The sequence below is a fragment of the Capra hircus genome, chromosome 3 (assembly GCF_001704415.2).
Source record: "Capra hircus breed San Clemente chromosome 3, ASM170441v1, whole genome shotgun sequence".
Taxonomy (NCBI): Eukaryota; Metazoa; Chordata; class Mammalia; order Artiodactyla; family Bovidae; genus Capra; species Capra hircus.
The window spans coordinates 106,641,619-106,666,915 of NC_030810.1; the positions used below are offsets into that span (position 1 = coordinate 106,641,619).

Consider the following 25,297-nt stretch of genomic DNA (forward strand, 5'->3'; position numbering starts at 1 on the left):
TTTTTTTCTAGAGTTTGTTGTCAAGAATCCAGACCTTACCCGTGATTCACTGTGTGACTTTCTGCAGGTCATGAAGCCACTCTTGATCTCAGTTTTCACATCTAGAAAATGGGTTTAGTGCACTGTGCCCTGAGTACCTTGAGTGCATGATTGTGGGGCCAGTCTTGTGGATGCAGCATTGGGGCTTGGGCAGAGGAGGAGAAAGCCTCAGTGGGCAGGAGAAGGAGGCATGGACCAGGGGTTAGGTAGATGGGGCTGCTCCTGTGGTGTGTGTGGCGTGACAATTCTCAGGTGTGAGGTATTCAGTCTGGGGAGAAGACACCAGAGCGTGAGCCTCAGTAGGTGGCAGTGAGTCTGAGGCAGCCGAGGCTGTGGCCAGAAGGAGTATAGATATCTACTCCTGCCCCTCCGTGATAACAGGAGCAGGGCTGGCAAAGGATGAAAGGGAAGTGGTGGGTGTGATGTAGACAAGAGCTTATCAGAGACCATGGGGTCTGGCTTTTTTCTGTGTGTAGGGAGGATAACTGGTACTAGTGACAACTAAGAAAACCAGAAGAGTGCAAGCAATAGATAAATACCAATATTTGTACTGGGCATGTGAGAATGCGACACTTTTCACAATGATCTTTATTTTCTTTTGGTAATGGCTTCTTACTTAGGCAACAGATAATTGAAGTTCACAGAAAATTAAAAAGGAAATTTATCTCACTAAATGATATAAAGAAGAAGATGTCTTGCCCACCCTGGCTGTAATAGTGTGGTGCTGTAGTGTAATAGTGTAATTTCTGTGCTGGACCATAGGTTGATATTAGTGACCAAGGATGCCTGGACTGAGCTGTTAACCAGGGGAAACTAGTAAAGGGATTATAATGTGGGTAGGGGTAAGGAGTGTGCGATCACCAAACTAGCATGACCACAGGAGTGGGGCGCCTTGCCAATACAGTACAGGTATATCATAAAATGGAGTTGTTTATATATTTTTTCTGCAATGATTTATTGAGGTCCTATTGTAGGTTCTGGGGATAATATGAAACATCTGAATGGCTTATTCTAGCCCTGTGAGCTGAAATCCAGAACTAACTTGTTAGCCCCACCCTTGGGGTGGGGAAGAACCCAAGAACTCTTCGGAGTGAAGCCTTTCCCGCTCTCTTGCTGTTCCTCCTAAATGTTTCCTCTGCAGCTACATAGGCTGTCAGGCAGCCTAGGATGGAGCCCTCCTCAGAAGACCCCCACCTCTGCTGGACCACCCGGCTCCTGGGACTCACCAGCCTCCTCCTCAGTGAGTAGCCTGGGCTCTTTGTGGCAGGGGGCAAGATACAGGGACCCCTTCTCTCTCCGATGTCTTAAGTTGTGTTGAGACTGGGACCCCTGAGTGGAGGCAGCCTTGGTTAGCGTAAGGGATTCTTTACTAGGGAGGTGAGGTCACTACTGTTTCAATAACAGTTAAGTCAAGAGAGCCTGGCGCTCCATGTGGAGAGGAATAGAGAGAGGTACAGAAGCAGCTCCTGGGGACCAAGGGAGTGGGAACAAGGCCCTCCTGACCTGGCAGAGGGGATGTGCCAGCCTCTGTCACTGTCCCATGGAGAAGGGGCAGACCTAGAACCCTGGGTCTGAACTGGAGGAAGCAAATGGAGTCTAGTTTTCTTGGGCTGGTGCAGGATGTTGAATACAATAAAATTCTAATTTTGTAAAGTGAGGGGCGGCCTCCAAAACTTAAGGGTGTCTGTATAGTCACATGTTGTAAAAGAATGAAGAAACCATGGAAGGAATGGTAGACTGCTATGTAGGTTCCAGGAGGGGGTGAATTTGGAGAAGAAAGAAAGGAGGGTGAAGCAGGGAAGACGGAATTAAACAAAAAGGGAACTTAAAGAAAGACTGTCCTGAGAAAGCTGTGTATCTCATTTATGACTTCCTCAGAAGTCATATGTGTTTGTAATGAAATTAAATAAAGACTGATGAGAAAATAATGAAGTGTAGTATCAATTCTGAAGAAAGTTTGGAAAGGTTTTATTGTTTTAATTTTTGGTTTTAGAGGCTTTCCAGGTGGCTTAGTGGGTAAAGAACCCGCCTGCCAGTGTAGGAGATGTAAGAGGTGCATGTTTGATCCCTGGGCTGGGAAGAATCTCTGGAGGAGGGCATGGTGACCAGTATTTTTGCCTGGAAAATCCCCATGGACAGAGGAACCTGGTAGGCTATAGTCCTTGGGGTTGCAGAGTCGGACACAACTGAGTGGCTGACACACACACACATCCCAGTCATTATATAAACTTGTTGGAGTTATATAAAATTCAGTGGGTTAGAGAGCATTTGTAAAAGCTCATTCTAAGTTGAATGTTCTAAGTTCTAAGTTCTAAATGCTAAGTTCATTCAGTTGTATCCAGCTCTTTGTGACCCTATGGACTGTAGCCCTTCAGGATTCTCTGTCCATGGGATTCTCCAGGCAGTAGCATTGGAGTGGATTGCTTTGCCCTCCTCCAGGGGATCTTCCTGACCCTGGGACTGAACCTATTAGATTGAACCTGACCCATAAGATTGAACTCTTACGTCTCCTGCTTTGGTAGGCCAGTTCTTTATCACCAGTGCCACTTGGAGAGCATTTGTAAACAGATGCCTTGAAATAACAGTGAGCTTTGCATGACATTACATCCCGTTTAGCTAGGTACCTTTGTGACAACAGTAAGATGTAAGCTTTTTCTTCTCTCTCTCAATTTCATTTAACTGGAGAGATATGTTAGAGTTTGTTTTTCTTCTCCTGCAGTTCCTGGGGCTCAAAGATTACATAAGAAGGACAGACAAATAGACATGCAGAGAGAGAGAGGGAGAGAGTGAGAGAGAACAAGAGAGAGAGACCTATCTTCTTCTTCTTCATATATAGGCATGAATCTCTTCATGAGAACCCCAAATCTGGATGGCATAAAAGAGCAGAATTATATTATTTCAGTTCTGGAGCCCAAAAGTCCAAAATCAAGGTGTCAGCAGGGCTACATTCTCTCTAAAACCTGTAGGGTGTATTACTCCGTGTGGGCTGCCAAAACAAGATGCCTCAGACTGGGTGGCTTATCAACAGAAATTTGTTTTCCCTTAGTTCAGGAGGCTATATTCTAAACTCAGGTTTCATGCCAATTCTGTTTCTGGTGAGAGAGGGATAGGGCACTGTGTCATGGGAACCTGCTGGCCATGGTGTCTGTGTCCTGATTTGTTTAGAGGGACTGGTAACACAGTCTTGCCCAGCTCTTCTCAGCTGACCTTCTGTGAACCATGTGGGGGAGTCCATTCTCATACCAGGGTGTGTGCTTTACAGTGGGGGCCCCCAATTCCTAGGCCACGGACAAGAACTTGTCCCTGGCCTGTTAGGAACTTGATCACACAGCAGGAGTTAAGTGGCAGGTGAGCGAGTGAAGCTTCATCTGTATTTGCAGCCACCCTATCACTCGAATTGCTGCCCAAGGTCAGGAAAACTAGCTCAGGGCTTCCACTGATTCTGCATTATGGTGAGCTGTACAATTATTCATATATATCACAATGTATTATTATAATAATAGAAATAAAGTGCACAATAAAAATAATGTGCTTGAATCATCCCGAAACCATCCCCTGCCTCCGTCTGTGGAAAAATTGTCTTCCATGACACCGGTCCCTAGTGCTGAAAGGCTGGAGACTGCTGCTCTACAGGGTAATATGTCCTTTGCAGCAGACCTTGTCTTGCACTAGGGTCTCAGAGGGGAGTGAGGTGTGGAATGAACTGACAGAAGAGGGGCTGTGAGGAGCCAGATAGAATGTATGGATGAGTGAATACCGTTTACTCTCGTGGACCACTGTCCCCACTGATACAGATCATGAAGGCTTTTGACCTAGGACTAAAAGATTGTTAAGCTCAGTGTGAGGATCATGGTTCTGCAAAAGGAGCTGAAAGGACTGTGGTGAAGGCCTGATCCTGAGAAAAGGCCTTAATAAATGAGCTGATGATTAAGTGAAAACAAAAATATCAGAAACACCTGTGCATATGAATGCTGGCATGAGCTATTCTCTGCTTCCAGCGAGACCAGGAATGGGTATTAGTACAGCAGGAGGGAGGCAGGTTTGAGATGAGAACTTGATGATTTGAAGAGAAAACTGGGTCCTTGGTAATCGGAGCCCCACCCAGGTGAATCTTGACCTGAAGGAAGAAAGAGGTTGTTTTTGCTTTCAGGATAAAGTTATTCTGTGGCACTTTCCCTGGTCCTACACTGTCCTACCCTGGTCTCCTAAAGGACAGAGGGCATCAGGTCTCTGGAACTTAAGCTTTAAGTGGGAAGATGGGCTCTGGATCAGGTCATCCTGAAGGAAATGTACCCGCTGGTCACAGCTCTGCAGGAAAGTGTCTGAGGAAGGCCCACTGCGACCTCTCAGGGACTGGCTGGGAAGTGCTGATTTGGTGGCAGGGACAGCAGGGCTCACTAACTGATCACTTGCTCCCTCTCATATTCTAGTCGCTGGCAGTTAGCCAGGGCCTTGTGACCAGTGCTGGCCAAAATCAAGAGCAGAGAGCTCGCTACTTCTGGATGGAAGCAGGGAAACCCCTGTGTAACTCCCCTCTCTCCCCTCCCTGCTGTGGGGCTGGGAGTCCATGAGGATGCTGCGAGCTCCACGTGTGCAGCTGCAAGTAGGTGGAGCCTCTTCCATGTCTGATAGGACCTCTCTCTGTCACTCGTTCATGGGAACTGTGGTGGGGGATATAAACACCCCTTGTTCTAAGACCATGAGGTATTATAACCATTTTTACACAACATAGTTTATTTTATCCTGACTTCTATACTGCCTGTAAAGAGCAGGAAGGAGACCAGCCTTCATATTTGTATTAGGTGTCTATTGCGATTAGGTGTCTATTGTATAACATGTCATCCCAAAACTTAGTGCCTTGAATACCACCCAGTCAGTTTCTGTGCGTGAGGGCCCAGGGGTATTTCAGCTTGGTCCTCTGGCTCAGGGTCTCCCCAAATGAAATCAAAGTCTTGGCTGGGGCTGCATCAGTCCTAGGGTCATCTGAGAAGGATCTGCATCTAAGCGCACTTGTGCAATTGCTGATGGGAAGCAGTTTCTGTGGCTGTTGGGTTGAGAGCCTCAGTTCCTTCCTGGCTGTTGGCCAGAGGCTCCCTCAGTTCCTTGTCGTGTGGGCCCCTGCTTAGGGCAGCTGACAACCTGATAGCTGGGTTCCTCAGAGTGAGAAAGAAAGTGAAGGAGAGAAAGTGTGTGTGTGTGTAAGGAAGAGGGACCCTACAGTCTTGTATAACCTAGTATCACAGAGTGATATCCATCTGTGTCTGTATTCTATAGACGCCAGTCACTAGGTGCAGCCCATATTCCAGGGGAAGAGGTCTCAAAAGGGTGTGAACAGGAGGAAGGGGGGTTTTGGGAGACACTTTAGAAGCCCCTCCTACAATCTTACACTTAATATGTACCTGAAAATGTGATTCAGATCCATGATCTCACATAATTCATATGCACCATTATCAACCAAGTAAGGAAAATGTGGATTAGTAAGCTTAAGTAACTTGGAGAAGGTTACTCACCACCAGAACCAGGACTTGATCCCAGAATTATTTTAAATTCATTGTCCTTGCATTCCAAGAATCAGGAGAGTATATTGGATGGATTTAATGAAACGGATGAATCCTGTTGTTTCCTCCTTTATTCTTAACGGAGAAACTACTCACATTTCCTATCTCCATTGTCCTAGGCACCTGCGGCACAGTGGTCCAGAGTTCTGGAAAATATGTTTCTGAAGTTCAGGATTCTGGATTTGTTCCCATGCAGGGGATTCAAGGAGGTTCTGTGTTGTTTCATATAGTCAAGAAGCAAGAAGCTGACCCAGAGGAGGTCTCATGGGGCTTTGGCCCTGAGTTTAACTACAGAGTCTTCATGCGAGTCCACCGTGGGGCAGACACCCCAACCTGGATCAGCCTCCAGGACAAGTACCAGCAGAGGGTCCATGTGCCCAATGTGACTTCCCTGAGGATTGAGAACCTGACCCCAGAGGACAGTGGGCAGTACAGGGCTCGAGCCAGCTTCACTGGAGGAATAGAATTTAACCAGGTTTTCCTCCTCACTGTCTATGGTAAGCGACACCTCCTCACCCGACCCTATGGCTTCCTTCCTGCTTTTGTGCTAGGAGTTTCACAAAGGCCCCATTTTTCATGATCCCTTCCAGACACCAGCCTTCATATCCTGTTTTCTCTTTCAGAATTAGGGTAGGTAGGTTTGCCACAAATGGTGTACAGAGCTGATATTCATACCAGGGATAAAATCATTTCAGTGTTTTGGGAAAGGAGGATGAAAATTTGAGTAAATGTATTTCTCATTAGCTCAGTTCAGTTCAGTTCTCTTCAGTTGTTGAGTTGTGCCTGACTCTTGTGACCCCAAGGACTGCAGCATGCCAGGCTTTCTGTCCATCACCAACTCCAGGAGCTTGCTCAAACTCATGTGCATTGAGTTGATGATGCCATCAAACCATCTCATTCTCTGTCATGCCCTTCTCCTCCTGCCTTCAGTCTTTACTAGCATCAGGGTATTTTCCAATGAGTAAGTTCTTCCCATCAGGTGGCCAAAGTATTGGTGCTTTAGCTTCAGCATCAGTCCTTCCAATGAATATTTCGGACTGATTTCCTTAAGGGTTGACTGATTGGATCTCTTTGTAGCTCAAGGGACACTCAAGAGTCTTCTCCAACACCACAATTCAAAAACATCAATTCTTCAGTGCTCAACTTTATTTATGGTCGAACTCTCTCATCTATACATGACTACTGGAAAAACCATAGCTTTGACTAGATGGACTTTTGCTGGCAAAGTAATGTCTCTGCTTAATAATATCCTGCCTAGGTTGGTCACAGCTTTTCTTCCAAGGAGCAAGCGTCTTTTAATTTCATGGCTGTAGTCACCGTCTGCAATAATTGTGGAGCCCAAGAAAATAAAGTCTGTCACTGTTTCCATTGTTTCCCCATCTATTTGCCATGAAATCATGTGACTGAATGCCATGATCTTCATTTTTTTGAATGTTGAATTTTAAGCCAGCTTTTCAGTTTCATCTTTCACTTTCAACAAGAGGATCTTTAGTTCTTCGATTTCTGCCATAAGGTTGGTGTCATCTGCATATCTGAGGTTACTGATATTTCTTTTGGCAATCCTGAGACCAGCTTGTGCTTCATCCAGCCCAGCATTTTGCATGATGTACTGTGCATATAAATTAAATAAGTAGGGTGACAATATACAGTCTTGATGTACTCCTTCCCAATTTGGAACCAGTCTGTTTTTCCATGTCCAGTTCTAATTGTGGCTTCTTGACCTGCATGCAGATTTCTCAGGAAGCAGGTAAGGTGGTCTGGTATTCCCATCTCTTGAAGAATTTTCCAAGTTTGTTGTGATCCACATAGTCAAAAGCTTCAGTGTAGTCAATGAAGCAGAAGATGACATTTTTCTGGAATACTCTAGCTTTTTCTATGATCCAACAGATGTTGGTAATATTCTTTGGTTCCTCTGCATTTTGTAAATCCAGTTTGAACATCTGGAAGTTCTCAGTTCATGTACTGCTGAAGCCTGGCTTGGAGAATTTTGAGCATTGCTTTGCTAGTAGGTGAGATGAGTGCAATTGTGTGGTAGTTTGAACATTCTTTGGCATTGCCTTTTTTTTGGATTGGAATGAAAACTGACATTTTCCAACCCTGTGGTCACTGCTGAGTTTTCCAAATTTGCTGACATATTGAGTGCAACACTTTCACAGGATCATGTTTTAGGACTTGAAATATCTCAGTTGGAATTCTGTCACCTCCACTATCTTTGTTCATAGTGATGCTTCCTAAATTCCGCTTCCTAAACTCCACGATGTCTGGCTCTAGGTGAGTGATCACACCATCGTGGTGATCTGGGTCATTAAGATCTTTTCTGTATAGTTCTTCTGTGACGAAGTTCTCCACTTCTTGCTAATAAGTTCTGCTTCTGTTAGGTCCATTCTGTTTCTGTCCTTTAGTAAGCCCATCTTTGCATGAAATGTTCCCTTGCTATCTCTAATTTTCCCAAAGGGATCTCTAGTCTTTCCCATTGTATTATTTTTCTCTATTTCTTTGCATTGATCATTTAGAAAGGCTTTCTTATCTCTCCTTGCTATTCTTTGGAAGTCTGCATTCAGATATACCTTTGCTTTTCTCCTTTGCCATTTGCTTGTCTTCTTTTCTCAGCTCGTCTTCTTTTCCCTTCCTCAGACAGTCATTTTGCCTTTTTGTATTTCTTTTTCTTGGGGATGGTTTTGATCACCACCTCTTGTACAATGTTATAATCCTCCATCCATAGTTCTTCATTAGTATTTGTTATAAAAATTATTCTTCTTTATAGGACTCAGTTTATTTGATTTGTGTATTAACTCTATCTATTGCTACTATCACAAATCACAAATTACTGGACATGAAACAACAGACTGGTTCCAAATTGGGAAAGGAGTACATCAAGGCTGTATATTGCCACCCTGCTCTTTTAACTTATATGCAGAGTACATCATGAGAAATGCCGGGCTGGATGAAGCACAGCTGGAATCAAGATTGCCAAGAGAAATATCAACAATTTCAGATATGCAGATGATGCCACCCTTACGGCAGAAAGCAAAAGAGAACTAAAGAGCCTCTTGATATAAGTGAAAGAGGAGAGTGAAAAAGTTGGCTTAAAACTCAATATTCAGAAAACTAAGATCATGGCATCTGGTCCCATCACTTCATGGGAAATAGATGGGGAAACAGTGAGAGACTTTATTTTTCTGGGCTCCAAAATCACTGCATATCGTGACTGCAGCCATGAAATTAAAATGCTTACTCCTTGGAAGAAAAGCTATAACCAATCTAGACAGCATTTTAAAAAGCAGAGACATTGCTTTGCCAACAAAGGTCCATCTAGTCAAAGTTATGGTTTTTTCCAGTAGTCATGTATGGATGTGAGAGTTGAACTCTAAAGAAAGCTGAGAGCTGAAGAATTGATGCTTTTGAACTGTGGTTGGAGAAGACTCTTGAGAGTCCCTTGGACTGCAAGGAGATCCAACCAGTCCATCCTAAAGGAAATCAATCCTGAACATTCATTGGAAGGACTGATTCTGAAGCTGAAACTCCAAGGCTTTGGCCACCTGATGCAAAGAACTGACTCATTGGAAAAGACTCTGATGTTGGGAAACATTGAAGGCGGAAGGAGAAGAGGCGACAGAGGATGTGATGGTTAGATGGCATCACTGATTCGATGGACATGAGTTTGAGTAAGCTCTGGGAGTTGGTGATTGACAGGGAAGGCTGGCATACTGCAGTCCATGGGTTTGCTAAGAGTCGGACTTGACTGAGTGACTGAACTGAACTAGTGGCTTAAGACACAAAAATATTATTTTATCTTTCTGGAGGTCAGAAGTCAGACAGAAGTCTCACTGGGCTAATCAAGTTGACTTAAAAATATTAGTAACAGTCTAGAAGTTGAGAGTTACGTTTTATTTGGTAGACATTTTCAGGACTTCAAGCCTAAGAGACAGCATCTCAAGTAACCCTAAGAGAACTGCTCTGAGGAGGCAGAGGGAGGAGTCAGGTCATATAGAATTTGCAACAAGGGGCAGGTAGTCTGAACTTTAAAGGATTATTGGTAATTAAGCAAAACCAGATATCTCAAGGAATTTAGCACTTTTCCATGTATGGGAAAGTGCAAAAGTCTGGGCTTACTGAAGTCATTCTTTTCATATTCATCTCAGCTCTCTGGGGCTTTTTCCTTCCGTCGCCACCCCATCACCCCAGCTCCTCAGGGATCACCATGGGAAATGACTGAAGGCTGCAAGATAACAGCCATTGTTCTTCCTGGGCCCCTTTTGAGCTCAGAAATTCCTATTTGGGGGCTGGGATCACTGATGGCTGTGGCATCCTTGGGCTGGGATCACTGATGGCTGTGGCATCCTTGTTTATTGATATGGCAGGAAATGCTCCATTTTCAGTGCTGTCAGAGCTGTCTTCCTTCCTTTAGGTTCCAGAGGAACAAATGACTGCTGGCATTCTTTGGCTCATGGTCACACTTGTCCATCTTCAAAGCAAGCAGTGGAGGGATGATTTCTTCTCACACTGATCCCTCTGACCTCCTCCTCTTCTTCCTTCTTCTACTTTTAAGGACCCTTGTATTGCCTTGGTTCCAACCAGGTATTCTGGAATAAATCCCTACTTGAAGGTCAGTTAATAAATATCCTTAATCCATCTGTTACCTTCATTCCTCTTTGCCAAATAGCCTAACATAAACAGAGGTTCTGGGGATTAGGGCATTATGCATCTACCGCAGGTTGGAAATCCATAGGTAGGTAGTCCTCCGTATCCTCTCTCTTTTTACCTGACAGAGCTATAATTGCTTACTAAGACCCCTCAAATCTCGCTCCCAAATCCTCAACAGATACAGGAGAAAATTTACAGTGCATCTTAAGAGCCTTATTTAGTCAACTCTTTGTTTCCCTAAAGTTTCTGTTACATAGGGAAATATAGATATGAGAATGACTTGGAACAGTTTAGGACCCCACGTGATATCTATAACAGTTGCTATGTCAATCAGCAACTTCTTCTCTGCCTGTGGGAACTTCAAGTTTAGCGGCATGTTCTAACCACACTTGGGTTGTAGTTCCTGGTCACTACCAGTGAATCTCTTAGAAATGTCTTTACTTTTGGCATCTAGCACAGGCCATATGTCAGTACTCCACAAGGGCTGTGTGTCCCAGGAATCATCTGAACAGGAGAAGCAGGGCAATGGCCCTGGACCAGGTCAAGTCCTTCCTTCCCCGAGTCCTTCCCCTGGAAAGAAGGAAACATCCTAATTTCTTACATACAATGAGTCTTGGAAAGTGAAGTCCATCATATAGTTTTTTTTTTTTTTTAATGGAAAAATTTTAAGGCTTGCTAATCTATTGAGCTCACATAGGACTTACCTCAATTGTTCCCTTTCTTATTGTCATTGCTGGGTTTGGGGAAAATGGTGTTTCTTCTGGAAAATGCATTGACCATCCTGAGAGGGAGGTTACCAGAGCTTCAGTGAGATAATGGATGAGAAAATGTGAACTGCCATGTTCTGCACTCATGTGATGCTTCATTCTTTTGTCTCACCTGCCCCAGAGCCCGTGATCCTTCCTGAGATTCTGGTCAAGTCATCATTCATCACACCAGGCTGGTGCAATGTCACCCTGGAGTGCAGGGACCCAGGGAACAGAGAGGACCTGAAGGTGACCTGGGAGAGCGAGGGCCTTCCCAGGGAGCTGGAGTGGAGTGGAACACCAGGACCAGCCCCCAGCTCCTGGAGCCTGGCTGTGAACCTGTCCCTGAGCCAGCCTAATGCCAGCCTCACCTGTGTGGTCAGCAACCATGTGGACAAGAAAACTGCCTCTGTAGACTTTGGGAAAATCTGTTTCCCTGGTGAGCGCAACCTGCCAGAGGGGAGGGACACTCTTGGAGCTCAGGTGTACTGGGGTGAGAGCTCTGGGCTTTTGTCCCCACTGTGTTATTAGCACCACCTTCCACCGGGTCACCCCATACAGGAGCCTGGGAAGCACAACCAATTTGCTTCTGCTTTTGAATTTCTCTCACATCCATGCTCTCCTCTCCACCCCTTGCCCCTGTTGGTCCAGGCACTAGCCTTCCAGTACCTCTCCCCACATCATTCATCATTCGTTGTGTGTCTAGAGTGATCTTTAGGAAAAGTGAATTGGATTGTGTCGATTGTGTCATCTGAGGGACTTGACTCACAGCATCTCCCTGTAGGATTCAGGGCTCAGTGTCTCCCTTCTCATGTGTTTCACATGGGATTTGTTTGCCTAGAGCCCCTTCTGACCCTCTGGAAATGCTATTTCCTTTACCACCAGCCCTCCCAAGTCAAAAGTCCTTCACTTTGTTACTGCTGTTGAAGGATGTCTCTCAGTTAAGGCCAGTGATTTTAACTGAGTGATCAATACGGTTACACGGGGCCCCATGCTGGTTATGGTCCTGCTTTTAATAACGTTTGAAGAAAAGGAACCCCAGTCTCAGTTGGCAGAGGGCCTTGCTGGTGCCATAAGCTTCCAGTAGAGATGTTATCTTTTTAAAGGAGTGATCGATGGCCGCTCCACACTGAGTAGCAATGCAGTTTGTGGACTTGTTTCCTGCGCAGATTAGAACACCTTGAGGGCAGAGGCCGTGTCTTGTCTTCTTTGAACTCATGTTCCAAGCAAAGATCCTGGCAATGTTTCCTCACACTCAAGTGTTTCATTGAATTATTAATGACCTGGTGTGTAGTTCACCCTTCTAACCCATCCTTCCCAAGGGAGACCTGACCTGCTGGGGGGATCTGATATGTCAGCATCCCTTAAATGCCCTATAACCCTTGCCTCAGCCTCATCATGGACTCTCAGATAAAATTAAACACTCAATAAACCCTTAAGAAAGAGATTCTTACCCTCTCTTATCCTCCTTTTCCAATTCTTTCCTGCCCTGTCCTTCTCCTTCCTGCCACAGTGGGGTGATGGCAATCCTCATGGCTGATGATCTGATACAGACATACTGTGAACATTATGTTCCTCCTTCCTGAAATGCTGTGCCTACCCTGAATATGTGGGAAACTCCTACTCCTCCCTCAAGACTCAATTTATGCATCACCTCCTCTGGAAGGCCCTCCTTGAAGACACGCGTACAAGATGTAAACCTCCATTGAACTTCAATGTCTCTGACTGCGAGATTTTGGTATTTTCTCAGTTCAGTTATGAATGAACCTGCTGCACTCTTCAACTTCTGGACCAGGACTTCAGACTTCTCCCTGTGTTCTCTATCTCACTGTGGCAATGGTTATTTAAAATTCTGTCTTCTCTTAACCATTCTCCATTTTCTCTGTGTGAGGGAAACAGGTTCACAAGAACAGACCATTGCTGGTCCCCTTGAAGGCATCCTATGGGCTGTTGTGGCTGTGCTATTCTTCCTGGGAACTGGACTGTACTTTTGGAAGACATATAAGAAGAAAAGGAACACAGAGACTGGAAGAGGCAGGTTGCACTTCTCTTTCATCCTCAGATAACTCCTCTCTTCCACTGAAACCCTTTCTTCTTCACTTTGCTGCTCAGAGATTGCCCTTGCAAAGGGGCTGGTGTGTGTGATCATGGCATTGGGGTCATAACCATGGAGCTGGGCACAGGTTTTCAAGACTGAGATTCAAGCTCCACTCTGTGTATGTGTGTGACTCAGGAGCAGCGTTGCAGGAGGATGACAGGAACCAAGATGATGGCAACTGGGCAGAGCAGCGCCAGGAAGAGTATCAAGAAGGCATGTACCAGGTGAGAGGCGGGAGCTGAGCTCATCCTAGGTTGTACTAGGTCCCTCTGCAGCTGCACTTGTGCTTATCAAACCTAGTCATTGCTATTTCTGGTCCTACTATTCTTTCTGAACAACCAATGTTATTAACTAGGAAAATTTATGTCCGAGGCCTGTGTGGTACTGGGTACTTAGGGGGAACCATAAACAGTGCCTGTCAGCAGCATTGGTTCCATGTGGGTTCCTTTGCAGTCCATTATTTAGTCACTAAGTTACATCCAACTCTTTGCAACCCCATGGACTGTAGCACTCCAGGCTTCCCTAACCTTCCCTATCTAATGAAGCTTGTTCAAACTCATGTTCATTCAGTTGGTGATGCCATACAACCATCTCATCCTCTTTCAGTCCCTTCTCCTCCTGCTCTCAATCTTTTCTAGCATCAGGGTCTTTTCCAATGAGTTGGCTGTTCACATAGGGTGATCAAAGTGTTGGAGCTTCAGCTTCAGCATCAGTCCTTCCAATGACTATTCAGGACTGATTTCCTTTAGGATTGGCTGGTTGAATCTCCTTGCAGTCCAAGGGACTCTCAAGAGTCTCCTCCAGCACCACAGTTCTAAAGCATCAATCCTTTGGTGCTCACTCAGCCTTCTTTATGGTCAACTCCCACATCTGACTACTGGAAAAAACATAGCTTTGACTATACATACCTTTTCAACAAAGTAATTCTGCTTTTTAATATGCTGTCTAGGTTGGTCATAGCTTTTCTTTCAAGAAGCAAGCATCTTTTAATTTCATGGCTGCAGTCATAGCCCATGCTGATTTTGGAGCCCAAGAATATAAAACCTGTCACTGTTTCCACTTTCCCCTCATCTCTTTGCCTTGAAACAATGGGACCAATGCCATGATCTTTGTTTTTTAAATGCTGAGTTTTAAGCCAGCTTTTTTTCATGCTCCTTTCACCTTCATCAAGAGACACTTTAGTCCTTCTTCACTTTCTGCCATAAGGATGTTGTCAACTTCATATCTGAGATTGTTGATATTTCTCTCAGCAATCTTGATTCCAGCTTGTGATTCATCCAGCCTGTTTTTTTTGTGTGTGTGTGTGTGTGTGAGATGTACTTTGCATATAAATTAAATAAGTGGGGTCACAGTGTACAGCCTCGACGTACTCCTTTCCCAATTTTGAACCAGTTCATTGTTCCAAGTCTAGTTTGAACTGTTGCTTCTTGACCGGCATATAGGTTTCTCAGGAGACATGTAAGGTGGTCTGGTATACCCAACTCTTTAAGAATTTTTCCACAGTATTTTGTGATTCCCACAGTCAAAGGCTTTAGTGTAATTAATGAAGCAGAAGTAAATATTTTTCTGTAATTTCTTGCATTTTCTATGATCCAACACGTGTTGGCAACTTGATCTCTTATTCCTCTGTCTTTTCTAAATCCAGCTTGTACATCTGGAATTTCTTGGTTCATGTACTGCTGAAGGCTAGCTTGAAGGATTTTGAGCATTACTTTGCTAGCATGTGAAATGAGTGCAATTTTCTGGTAATTTGAACATCCTTTAGCATTGCCTTTCTTTGGGATTGAAATGAAAACTGACTTTTCCAGTCCTGCGGACACTTCTGAGTTTTCCAAATTTGGTCTAGTTTATACTTTATCTGCTTTGAGAATCCATTATCTTTCACTCCTAGAGTATCAGTGCACAATATCTGGAACAAGAGTTGCCTCTCAACACTGTCTACTCTGCAGTCCAGAACATACCTGCGAGAGTATGAAGATAATATAATTGGAGGAAACAGAGGAATCTTGGGACACTTTCACTTTGATGCTGACATCCTTCAGATACCTGCTTGAATTCTGGTTCAGCTCTGGCTGCTCCTGGTCTTTTACTCTGACCTTTGTGATCTCAGCTCAACAAGAGATGGAGCTGGAATTTCAGAGCCGATAATGGACCAAGTTTTATCCTGGGCACTCTACAAATATTATCTCTTCTAATTCTCACAAGGAACCTCTAGGGTAGGTATTATGTTCTGTATTTTATAGGATAGTAAATATTATTCCCAAGCTGTTGGTGGCAGATGAAAACCTTAAATTCAACACTGAGTGAATCCAGATTTCTCATATCACCCTTCTTTACATGGGCACTGAACCCTGAAATATTGGCTGGGAATATCCTTCATTTGTTCCTCTCCCAAAGACCTAGCCTCTGATGCTGGTGCTGCAATATGGACTGATTTCATTGCAGAATCATCTGGTGGCTAAAGAGGTGTAACCCCTTAAGTGGGCAATGGGGACTCGGTATGCAGGAGACATGGAAAGAGGGACCTTGACAGTTTAGAGGAAACATTCTGAGAGGAATGCTTCTCATTCTTGGGTCTTGTAAGAGTTCTTCCTCTCTTTACAAGATGTGTTGTGGGTTTCAGCAGCACAGTCTTCAAACCAGCTTCACTTACATTGTTATTCAAAAGTTCACTCAATAGGTTTTACATAAGTTTTTCATTTAAACATTCAATGATTCTGTGAGGCAGAAATGTCCACTGCACAGGTGGAAAACTAAAACTTACAGATGTTAAACACCACAGTTGAGCTCCTCAAGTAAAGTGATATGCCTGATTTAGGTTTACAGAGGATCACAGTTTCCCTAATTTTGACTCTTATTTCCTCCATTATTCCAGACACCCAACCAATCATTATCTTCCATTGGGTTATCCTTCAAAATGGTTTTTGTAGTCCACTCTCCTCTCATTCTTTTATTCTTATTTTCTGCCTATAGAAATATTCTACCTGCAGTTTCATCATTTTCACATTTCCACCAGCAATATAGGAGGATTCCTGCACATAACTAATTTTTTGATTATAACTTTCCTAGTATGTGTGTGATGTAATATCTCATTGTCATTTTGAATTGAATTTCACTAATAATTAATGAAGTTAGAAGAAGATTGCTTCTTGACAGGAAAACTATGAAAACCTAGAGAGTGTGTTAAAAAGCAAAGATGTCATGATGGTGACACAGGTCCATGTAACCAAGGCTATGGTATTTCAAGTAGTCATGTACAGTTGTGAGAGCTGGGCAATAGAGAAGGCTGAGTGCCAAAGAAATGATGCTTTCAAACTTTGGTGGTGTAGAAGACTCTTGAGAATCCCTTGGAAAGCAAGGAGAGCAAACCAGTCAATCTTAAAGGAAACCTGGAATACTCATTGGAATGCTTGATGCTGAAACTGAAGCTCCAATTGTTTGGCTACCTGATGTGAACATCTGACTCATTGGAAAAGACCCTGATGCTGGGAAAGATTGAAGTCAGAAGGAGAAGAGGGCAACAGAGGATGAAATGGTTGGATGGCATCACTGCGTCAGTGGACATGAACTTGGGCAAACCTGGGAGATGGCGAGGGACAAGGAAGCCTGGTGTGCTGCAGTTCATGGGACTGCAAAGAGTTGGACATGTCTTGATGACTGAACAAAAACAATGATGATGAATAAGGTTGACTATTTTTTCATGTATATTAACTATTTGTATACCTTATTTGAATTAATCTGTCTCTCCCTCTAAGTCTCTCTCATCATGCTTTGTTTCCACCATACCAATAGAACTGCTTTTGTTCAAGTCACTAGGAAACTTCATGTCATTAAATCTAATAGACAGTCTGTTTCATCTCCCTCAAAGCTCAGCAGCAATGGTGCTGTCCTTACTTGAATCCCTGCATCACTATGTATTCAACAATCACAATTCTTTTTCTCACACTCAGTGGCAACTCCCTTGTTGCTTTGACTAGTTTCTTTCTTATCTCTTCAATCTCGCAATTCTGGAATATCCCAGGGATCAGACACAGACCATCCACATCACCTTGCTTCACTATCTACACTCATTACTTTCTGGTGTTATGGCCATGCACTAATCCTCAAACCTGTGTCTATGTAAACTTATGAAGCAAAAATGTCTTACAGATGTAATCAAAGTTAAGATACTTGAGACTGAGAGATTACTCTGGATGATCTAGGCGGTCCTATTTTAATCATGGAAGTTCACCAAAGTGGAAGAATAAGAGGTAGAAAAGTGGGTCTGAGAGATATGAGGTAAGAATTTGACATACTATTGCTGTCTTTGAAGATGGAGTAAGAGGACCATAAGTCCAGCACATGTGGGGTCTGTAGAAGCTAGAGAAGCATACAACTAGGTGAACATGAAGACCTCAGTCTTACAACTGCCAAGAATGGAATTCAGGTCATAACAAGAACCAGTAGAAAATGGATTCTCCTTCTGAGACCCTAGAAAGGATCATAGCTTATGAATGCTGCTGCTAAGTCACTTCAGTCATGTCCGACTCTGTGCGACCCCATAAACGGCAGCCCACCAGGCTCCGCCGTCCCTGGGATTCTCCAGGCAAGAACACCGGAGTGGGTTGCCATTTCCTTCTCCAGTGCATGAAAGTGAAAAGTGAAAGTGAAGTCACTCAGTCGTGTCCGACTCTTAGCGACCCCATGCACTGCAGCCCACCAGGCTCCTCCGTCCATGAGATTTTCCAGGCAAGAGTACTGGAGTGGGGTGCCATTGCCTTCTCCAATAGCTTATGAATACCTCAATTTAATATCAGTGAGACTCACACCAGACTTCTGATTTTCAGAACTGTGAGATAATAATTTTGTGTTAAGCAACTATATTTGTAGTGATTTCTATGGCAGCAATAGAAACCCGACATAGATATGTACCATCTCATGATTTTAAACACTTGACTGCTCCAAAAATTCTGGTCTGGATTTCTCCAAAGGAGTCCACATTGTAAATATCCAACCGTTTAGTTGACATCTCCACTTCGATGTGTAATAGATATCTCAAACTTTACATGTCTATGTTTAAGCTTCCTAATAATGTTCTCATACAGTTTTCCAATCCCAATAAATGCTACCTTCACACTTCCATTTTTTTAATCACATAATTTTGCTGTTATCCTTGATTTTACTCATTTTCTCACAACCCACATTCTATCAGCAAATACTGTTATCTTTTCTATCTATCAATATTTCTAATCTATCATCTATTTATCTATCTTTTATTTGTATTGGTAATATGACTACCTCTTACCACATATCTGATCCAAGATGACCACCAATTTTCACCTGGAGTAGTTTACTAGCCTCACAGTCTCTCTGTTTCTGTACCCCTTTAGGTGTATTTTCTAATAGCATTCAGAGTAGTCTTTCTAATAATAAGTTACATCATATAGGCAGGTTGGGATTAACAGCAGATATTGGGTTATCTTGGTATTATAAATAGATACTCACATATGTTTATCTGGGCCACAGGAATATAAAAATTGATGTGAAGATGTTGATAGTGGTCGTCTTCTGGGGTCTGTCTCTTCTGTACCCTATTTTCCAAAAAGACTTAACTGAAACAAAAGATCATCCATTTAAATTTTTGAGCATGGGATTGATAAGACCTAATGTCATGACTAAGAGCTGATCTTAGTAAAGCCACATACAAGCCAAGCGGAAGTTTATCATCTTGTAAACTAGTTATGGACTGAATTATGTCCCCTCAAAATCCGCATGTTGAAGCCCTAAATCTTAATGTGACTGGAATTTGAGATATAGCCTTTATGGAGATAATTAACGTTCAATGAAGTCAATAAGGAGGAGACTAATTTGATAGAACTTATGAGAAGAGAAAGAGCTCTCTCTCTGCCCTGACAGAGAAAAGGCCATATGAGGTCACAGTGAGAAGCTGTTGTCTGCAGGCCTAGGAGGGAGGTATTACCAGAAACCAACCTTTACTGCACCTTGATCTTGGACCTTGAATCTTCAAAAATATGAGAAAATAAATTTATGGTGTGTAAGTCATGCAGTCTGTGATATTCCTACTAAAGCAGCCAGAGAACACTAATATATGTTTTCATTGAAATCCCCCATAAACATACTTATATCTGTCTAGACACTAAAGGCAGCAAGAGAAAACAAGTAGATGATACATTTTATTCTATAGATGAACATTTTGTTCTAATTGTTCTAATTGACACCAACACAAAATCCTTGTTAACTGCTCACAACTCTGACTATTCTTCAGGTCACCTACAGAGTTTTCAAAAATACAATTGCCTGAAACCCTTACCCAAACTACAAATCATTGACCAAAGGTTTTTAGTTCTTAACACCCACTATGCTTCAGAATGATCTATTTAGATTTTTTTAAAAATACAGATCATTCTGAAGCATAGTGGGTGTTAAGAACTGAAAACCTTTGGTCTAGATGGTGTTTTCAGAAAGTTCAAATGGGAAGACAAAGAGAGATTGAGAGTTTGCCTTCCAAGATGATGCTTAATGTGTGCTCAGCACAAAGTGCAGTAAATATTGGTTGAGTGGAGGAAGGAGTGAATGATGAGGCTCCTCAACTTGGCATTATTTGCATGTGTTCACCAAGGTTCAGAATCTGACCCTTAGGCTCAGGCTGAGTCCAGAAACTCCATCTCATCATTTGCCCAGAAAACGGGTTAACTTGGAGATGAAAAATCTTGATAACAAACGTTATCAGATGCTGATACATAAAATCATGTTCCTTATTTACTAAGTGCGGATGGCTGCCACTGGCGCACTAAGCGCAGGCAGCTGTGACCGGCACACTAAACGCGGCTGAGAGGAGGTACCCCACGTCCGAGGTCAGGGGCAGAAGCCGGGAGGACCCCATGCCCGAAGGGCAGCGGTGAAGAGGCGTTACCCCACATCTGAGGTCAGGGGCAGGGGCTGAGAGTGCCAGGCTGCACCAGTGCAGGAATGGCCGAGAGGAGCTACCCAAGTCTGAGGCCAGGGGTGGCGGCCGAGAGGGGCTACCCTCTGTCCGAGGTCAGGAGCAGGCCGGGAGGAGCCATCTTGCATCTGAAGTCAGGGGTGTTGGCTGGGAGGAGCCACCCCGTGCCCGAGGCCAGGGGTGGTGGCTGGGAGGAGCAACCTCATGCCCAAGGAGCAGTGGCTGCGTGGGCGCAGGGGGGCCTACAGGAGCTATCCCACGTTGAAGGTCAGGAAGGGAGGCGGTGAGGAGATACCTCTCCTCCAAGGTAAGGAGCAGCTGCTGCACTTTGCTGGAGCAGCTGTGAAGAAATACCCAAGGTAAGAGAAACCCAAGTAAGACGGTAGGTGTTGCAAGAGGGAATCAGAGGGCAGACGCACTGAAACCATACTCACAGAAAAATAGTCAATCTAATCACACTAGGACCACAGCCTTGTCTAACTCAATGAAACTAATCCATGCCAGCGGGGCAACCCAGGGCGGGCAGGTCATGGTGGAGAGGTCTGACAGAATGTGGTCCAGTGGAGAAGAGAATGGCAAACCACTTCAGTATTCTTGCCTGGAGAACCCCATGAACAGTATGAAAAGGCAAAATGATAGGATACAGAAAGAGGAACTCTCAGGTCAGTAGGTGCCCAATATGCTACTGGAGATCAGTGGAGAAATAACTCCAGAAAGAATGAAGGGATCGAGCCAAAGCAAAAACAATACCCAGCTGTGGATGTGACTGGTGATAGAAGCAAGGTCCAGTGCTGTAAAGAGCAATATTGCATAGGAACCTGGAATGTCAGGTCCATGAATCAAGGCAAATTGGAAGTGGTCAAACAAGAGATGGCAAGAGTGAACGTTGACATTCTAGGAATCAGCAAACTAAAATGGACTGGAATGGCTGAATTTAACTCAGATGATCATCTACTACTGCAGGCAGGAATCCCTCAGAAGAAATGGAGTAGCCAAAATGGTCAACAAAAGAGTCCAAAATGCAGTACTTGTATGCAATCTCAAAAATGACAGAATGATCTCTGTTCGTCTCCAAGGCAAACCATTCAATATCACAGTTATCCAAGTCTATGCCCCAACCAGTAATGCTGAAGAAGCTGAAGGTGAACGGTTCTATGAAGACCTACAAGACCTTTTAGAACACCCAAAAAAGATGTCCTTTTCATAGGGGACTGGAATGCAAAAGTAGGAAGTCAAGAAACACCTGGAGTAACAGGCAAATTTGGCTTTGGAATGCTGAATGAAGCAGGGCAGACTAACTGAGTTTTGCCAAAAAAATGCTCTGGTCATAGCAAACACCCTCTTCCAACAACACAAGAGAAGACTCTACACGTGGACATCACCACATGGTCAACACCAAAATCAGATTGATTATATTCTTTGCAGCCAAAGATGGAGGTGCTCTATACAGTCAACGAAAACAAGACCAGGAGCTGACTGTGGCTCACATCATGAACTCCTTATTGCCAAATTCAGACTCAAATTGAAGAAAGTAGGGAAAACTGCTCGACCATTCAGGTATGACCTAAATCAAATCCCTTATGATTATATAGTGGAAGTGAGAAATAGATTTAAGGGCCTAGATCTGATAGATAGAGTGCCTGATGAACTATGGAATGAGGTTCGTGACATTGTACAGAAGACAGGGATCAAGACCATCCTTGACAGCAAAATGGCTGTCTAGAGAGGCCTTACAAATATCTGTGAAGAGAAGAGAAGTGACAAGCAAGGGAGAAAAGGAAAGATATAAGCATCTGAATGCAGAGTTCCAAAGAATAGCAAGAGGAGATAAGAAAGCCTTCTTCAGCGATCAATGCAAAGAAATCGAGGAAAAGAACAGAATGGGAAAGACTAGAGATCTCTTCAAGAAAATTAGAGATATCAAGGGAACATTTCTTGCAAAGATGGGCTCGATAAAGGACAGAAATGGTATGGACCTAACAGAAGCAGAAGATATTAAGAAGAAGTGGCAAGAATACACAGAAGAACTGTACGAAAAAGATCTTCATGACCCGGATAATCACAATGGTGTGATCACTCACCTAGAGCCAGACATCCTGGAATGTGAAGTCAAGTGGGCCTTAGAAAGCATCACTACAAACAAAGCTAGTGGAGGTGATGAAATTCCAGTTGAGCTATTTCAAATCCTGAAAGATGATGCTGTGAAAGTGCTGCACTCAATATGCCAGCAAATTTGGAAAACTCAGCAGTGGCCACAGGACTGGAAAAGGTCAGTTTTAATTCCAATCCTAAAGAAATGCAATGCAAAGAATGCTCAAACTACTGCACAACTGCACTCATCTCACATGCTAGTAAAGTAATGCTCAAAGTTCTCCAAGCCAGGCTTCAGCGATACTTGAACTGTGAACTTCCTGATGTTCAAGCTGCTTTTAGAAAAGGCAGAGGAACCAGAGATCAAATTGCCAACATCTGCTGGATCATGGAAAAAGCAAGAGAGTTCCAGAAAAACATCTATTTCTGCTTTATTGACTATGCCAAAGACTTTGACTGTGTGGATCACAAGAAACTGTGGAAAATTCTGAGAGAGAAGGGAATACCAGACCATCTAACCTGCCTCTTGAGAAATCTGTATGCAGGTCAGGAAGCAACAGTTAGAACTGAACATGGAACAACAAACTGGTTCCAAATAGCAAGGCTGTATATTATCACCCTGCTTATTTAACTTCTATGCAGAGTACATCATGAGAAACGCTGCACTGAAAGAAACACAAGCTGGAATCAAGATTGCCAGGAGAAATATCAATAACCTCAGATATGCAGATGACACCACCCTTATGGCAGAAAGTGAAGAGGAACTCAAAAGCCTCTTGATGAAAGTGAAAGAGGAGAGTGAAAAAGTTGGCTTAAAGCTCAACATTCAGAAAACTAAGATCATGGCATCTGGTCCCATCACTTGACGGGAAATAGATGGTGAAACAGTGGAAACTGTCAGACTTTATTATTTCGGGCTCCAAAATCACTGCAGATGGTTACTGCAGCCATGAAATTAAAAGACGGTTACTCCTTGGAAGAAAAGTTATGACCTACCTTGATAGCATATTCAAAAGCAGAGATATTACTTTGCCGACTAAGGTCCATCTAGTCAAGCCTATGGTTTTTCCAGTGGTCATGTATGGATGTGAGAGTTGGATTGTGAAGAAGGCTGAACGCCAAAGTATTGATGCTTTTGAACTGTGGCGTTGGAGAAGACTCTTGAGGGTCCCTTGGACTGCAAGGAAATCCAAAATTTCCATTCTAAAGGAGATCAGCCTTGGGATTTCTTTGGAAGGAATGATGCTAAAGCTGAAACTCCAGTTCTTTGGCCACCTCATGCGAGGAGTTGGCTCATTGGAAAAGACTCTGATGCTGGGAGGCATTGGGGGCAGGAGGAGAAGGGGATGACTGAGGATGAGATGGCTGGATGGCATCACTGATTCGATGGACGTGAGTCTGAGCAAACTCTGGGAGTTGGTGATGGACAGGGAGGCCTGGCGTGCTGCGATCATGGGGTCACAAAGAGTCGATCACGACTGAGCGACTGAACTGAACTGAACTATTTATAAAGTAACAGTAAAAACGACTCTTGTCATCTGGGTTGGATATTTCTCTTAGGGCATTCTCTTCCCAAAAAAGGCCACATAGGAAACCAAGGTACCACAGAGCTCTCTGGGGAGCCCTGTTTGAGGACAGGTGAGCAGATGCTGTTGGCGTGGATCCCAATGGCCTTCTTATGTTAGCTCCCCATCTCCGTGGAAGGACTTAACTGCCCAGGACATGAGAGTCTTCTGCCAGCCCTACTGTGCACTTCATTTGTCTTTGTCCCTACTTTCTGTTTATGCTACTTTTCTTATTTATCATCTCTTTGATAATGTGGATATGTGAGATTAACTCTTGCTCTTGTCTGAAAGGGAATCTCTATATCTCTCATTTGAGAGGCTCTCAAATACTCTCATCTGGGTATTTGGTATTTTACTTAACTTTTAAACAAGAACAACATGAGAAGCAAACAAAAAGCCCTAAAAACTCGAACTAGTTCTATTTAGTTATTTCCAAAGTCTTAGTAGAGAGTATGGAAGGAGAGAGAGGACACCTTTTTAGTATTCCACATAGCATCAGGTGAACAGCCAATCTGATTTTATGCAGAGACTTCACAAATATGTGGTGATCTGGTTAATGAACTCTGCAACTCTCAAGTTTGGAATCTTCACCTATTTTATCCCTTAGCCTTTCAGTAAGTTCTTCTCATATTTAAAACCACAAAATAGAACACAACAGCAACAAAACCCTAAGAGAATGTAATGAATAATTAACATGTGTTAAGTGAAAAAGTTTCATGATGGGCAATTTCTCAAGAAGTATGCTGCTGCTGCTGCTGCTGCTGTGTCGCTTCAATCATGTCTGACTCTGTGTGACGCTGTAGACGGCAGCCCACTAGGCTTCCCCGTCCCTGGGATTCTCCAGGCAAGAACACTGGAGTGGGTTGCCATTTCCTTCTCCACTCAAGAAGTATAAATCACTAAAATTTACTTATGTGTGTACATCAACCTCAGAAAACCAACACAAAGTATTGTAAAACTTATAAATACATATTTCTCCTTTAAAAGCATAAAGGCCAAATTCTATCAACAGTGAATTCCTTCAAATCTTTAAAGAGAGGGTAGCTTTCATGCCAGCAAACAGACCTTAAAACTTGACAGATGATAGAAACCATTGATTTATGATTCTGAAAACTTGACAAAGCACAAAATAAGTAAGCCCTGACCCATTTCTCAAGATTGTTTGGGCACCTCTCACTTTTCTTCTTCTGATGAAAACCTCTTCTTGTGAACGAAACTTTCAGCTTCCCAAGGTGACTGAGGAGCAGAAAGCCTTTCACCCTCTATAGAAATGGGAATAAGAATAGAGTTCTGGTCTCTATTGGGTAGAAACAAGAGGAGGGTGAGACAGGTTTCTGGATGATGGATGCTGGACTGGATACTCTCCCTTCAGTGGGCTGGCTTAATGCCAGGAACTCTGCTTCACTTGATGGTTATGGGAAAAATGGGTCTTCAGGATCAGAATTATCCTGTTATTTTGGCAGAGAGTTTCTTAGAATCTAAAGATGTCTTATTGGAAGCCAGGCTTTCCTGATGGCTCAGATGGTAAAGAATCTTCCTGGAATGTGGGAGACTTGGGTTCAATCTCTGATTTGGGAAGATCCCCTGGAGAAGGGAATGACAACCCACTCCAG

At 43.5% G+C, this 25,297-nt stretch overlaps 1 protein-coding gene across 1 annotated transcript; it reads left to right on the forward strand.

The window, feature by feature from the left end:
- On the forward strand, positions 1,168-16,386 carry LOC102171205. The gene is made up of 5 exons (XM_018046335.1): positions 1,168-1,279; positions 5,717-6,094; positions 11,130-11,426; positions 12,887-13,309; positions 14,977-16,386. Exons 1-4 carry the CDS (start codon positions 1,207-1,209, stop codon positions 13,051-13,053), a joined length of 915 nt encoding a protein of 304 aa, XP_017901824.1. The 5' UTR covers positions 1,168-1,206; the 3' UTR covers positions 13,054-13,309; positions 14,977-16,386.